General features: G+C 38.2%; 1 protein-coding gene across 1 annotated transcript; it reads right to left on the bottom strand.

Moving 5' to 3' along the window:
- Nucleotides 1–631: 631 nt before the first annotated feature.
- On the bottom strand, nucleotides 632–1,144 carry LOC311175740 (small ribosomal subunit protein eS24-like; the record flags this gene model as incomplete). The annotated part of the gene is given in 2 exon segments (XM_084240819.1): nucleotides 632–793; nucleotides 796–1,144. Coding segments are annotated over 2 exon segments (396 nt in total). The 3' UTR covers nucleotides 632–746.
- Nucleotides 1,145–2,819: the final 1,675 nt, after the last annotated feature.

Here is a 2,819-nt window from a genome sequence, read left to right as displayed (position 1 = left end):
AATTCTTCACCCCAAGCTGCCAGCCTACACCCAATTCTCCCCCCATGAAAATGGAGTCATTTGGTGATGTCCTTAAATTTATTAAAGGGGTGTCCTTTGAGGGATCCTATTTCCTGAAGAAGCATGACCCTGGGAGAATGACTCGGCTAGTTCCCTGTGATATGGGCCCAGTGGTGACAAAACAAATATTCAAATCACATATTTTGTAAAGTATTCTTTTATTAGATTCCCAAAAATCAAGCACACTCCTTTGTGGAAGCATTTTAACACAAGAATTGTCTGGGAGAAACAGGTAAGTAAATTATATTATTTATTTGGGCACAAATATGATCCATATTTATCTAATTTTTCCAAGCATATTTTGCATTATTAATATGCCTTAACTCATGGTATTTACCATATATTTATCATAGGGCTGGACAGTATATATGTGTGTATATATATTTAATTATATGTATGTATATATTTTTAATTATATGTATATAGGTATATGTGTATATATATACATATTTTTTAATTAGCATTTGTAGGAGCAAGGCACAGTCTCAGGAGAAAGGAGGGGCAGTTGACTTAGACTCATTCTGTATTATCATTTCATTTGGTCCCCATTTGCCTTTAGACTTTCTTCAGAGAAAGTCTTTTTTTTTTTTTTTTCCAAACAGCCAGACACATAAAAGGTTTTATTAAACCTCTCATGAAAAATCTGCACAATCACCACAGATACAGATAAAGTCACTGCAGAATCTTTACTCCTTCTTTTTGCCAGCGCCAACATTGGCCTTTGCAGTCCCCTGACTTTCTTCATTCTGTTCTTGCGTTCCTTTCGCTGTTTTCTTGAGGTCTTTTTCTTCTCATAAAGGCCATGTCTTGCAAGTCTGTGTTTGGGTTCATTTTTCTTTGCATAATCCAAGGAATCATAAATCATGTCAAAGCCAGTTGTTTTGCCACCTCCAAAATGGGTTCTGAATCCAAATACAAAGATGACATCAGGGGTGGTCTTGTACATTTTCGCTAGTTTTTCCCGAATTTCTGTCTTAGGTACTGTTACCTTTCTGGGGAGAAGAACGTCAATGACCACTTGTTTTCGCTGAAGCAGTCGGTTGGTCATGAATTTCCTAGTCCGGATAGTCACTGTGTCATTCATGATGGCGGTGGATCTTCAGACAGCCAGGAGGAAAAGAAAGTTACCCTAAACCGGCCAATCATATCAACGCACAAGGAAGGACCCCTCTTCAGAGAAAGTCTTTAAGAAGAGCAGAGCTATGTCAGTAAATGAACACTCCATAACAAGTATCTGAACTTGATAGATACTCTCAATGAACTAAATCTTCAATTCAGAGCATTTATAAGAAGGTGTTTTATGGGTAAATGGTGTCTTCTACATCAGTCTTCGTAAAATTAGAAGTAATTTCACACTTTGGGGTCCAGTTTGTGCTCTAAAGTCAGAGCAGGATTTTTATTCCAGCTCTGCCACATTTGCCAGCAGTGTAACTTCGTACAAGTTGCTAAACACCTCTCTGGGCTTAGTTTTCTCATATGTAAGATGAACGATGCTGCTCTAAGGATTAAAAGAGATATTAGCCAGGATTCTCTAGAAAACTGGGACCAATAGACACTATACAGATACATACGAGATTTTCACGGGAAGTGGCTTATGCGGATGGATATAAAGGCTGACATGCCATCTGTAAGCTGCAGAACCAGGCAAGTCAGTGGTATAATTCAGTCAAAGTCCAAAGACCAGAGAGCCAGGGGCTCAAATGATGTCTGAAGGCAGAAGATCGACAAGTAGGAGCTTCCATGTCCAAGCACAAGAGAAGATGAATGTCCTGGCTCAAAAAGAGAGACTGAGAATTTGCGCTGTCCTTCCTCCACCTTTTTGTTTTATCAATATTTGGGTCCTTAACAGATTGGACATGTTAACCCACATTGGAGAAGGTGGATATTCTTTTCTTAAGCTACTGATTCATATGCTAATCTCTTTCCAGAAACACCCTCACAGATATACCCAGAAATAATCTTTTGCCAGTAGCTGGATACCCAGTCAAGTTGACACATAAAATTAAGCATCACAATAGGTAGTATACTTAGCAACAACCATATAATACTCCATTGATAATGACTATCATTATTATTCTGAAATCCCTCGCTAGCTTCCAGTTTCAAGTTCAACTCAGTGTGTTGGTTATGAGATTCCCAGGAGCTGACCTGGTCTGACTTGCAGATAAGGATCCCTTCTTTTGTTTCATTTTCTTTCCTTTCTCTGTAAGAGTTACCACAAGTTCTAAAAGTGAACAAACAGCAGTTAGTAATAAATATTATAAAAAATGCAAAGTACAGCAGACATAAGATTATGAAGGAAACACTTAACAAAGCCCTAAAAACTTAGATATAATGCAAAACATGGTACTCAAAACTGAACTCTCCCACCAGTATTCCAACATTACTAAGGTAGTAAACATTGTGGGTTGACTGATTAATACGTAAAAATATTAGCCTCTCTTTCACTACTGAAAACATGTAATTACTGTGTTAATGTATCAGAATGGGGCATTGATCCATGAAAATCTGTCTGATATTTGAGTGTATGCCCTGCTATAAGCCCAAGTACAACATGATCTATCTTCTTTACTACCGCAGGTGTATTCCCATGTAAAATACCCACTATTTACTTCTATCTCCATCTCACTGAAAGTCCCTCAGTGGTAGGTAGGGCTGGCCTTACAGATGCCCAAACAAGACTCTAAAGGACTGTTCTTTCTCCTAAAAAGTCAGCCTGGTTTTCTTACTCCTCTCTCCTGTGCTTTACATCTGACTAC

The sequence above is a fragment of the Talpa europaea genome (assembly GCF_964194135.1).
Source record: "Talpa europaea genome assembly, chromosome: 8".
NCBI lineage: Eukaryota > Metazoa > Chordata > Mammalia > Eulipotyphla > Talpidae > Talpa > Talpa europaea.
The sequence above is the reverse complement of the archived record's forward strand: the minus strand, read 5'-3'. Positions and strand labels throughout refer to the sequence as shown.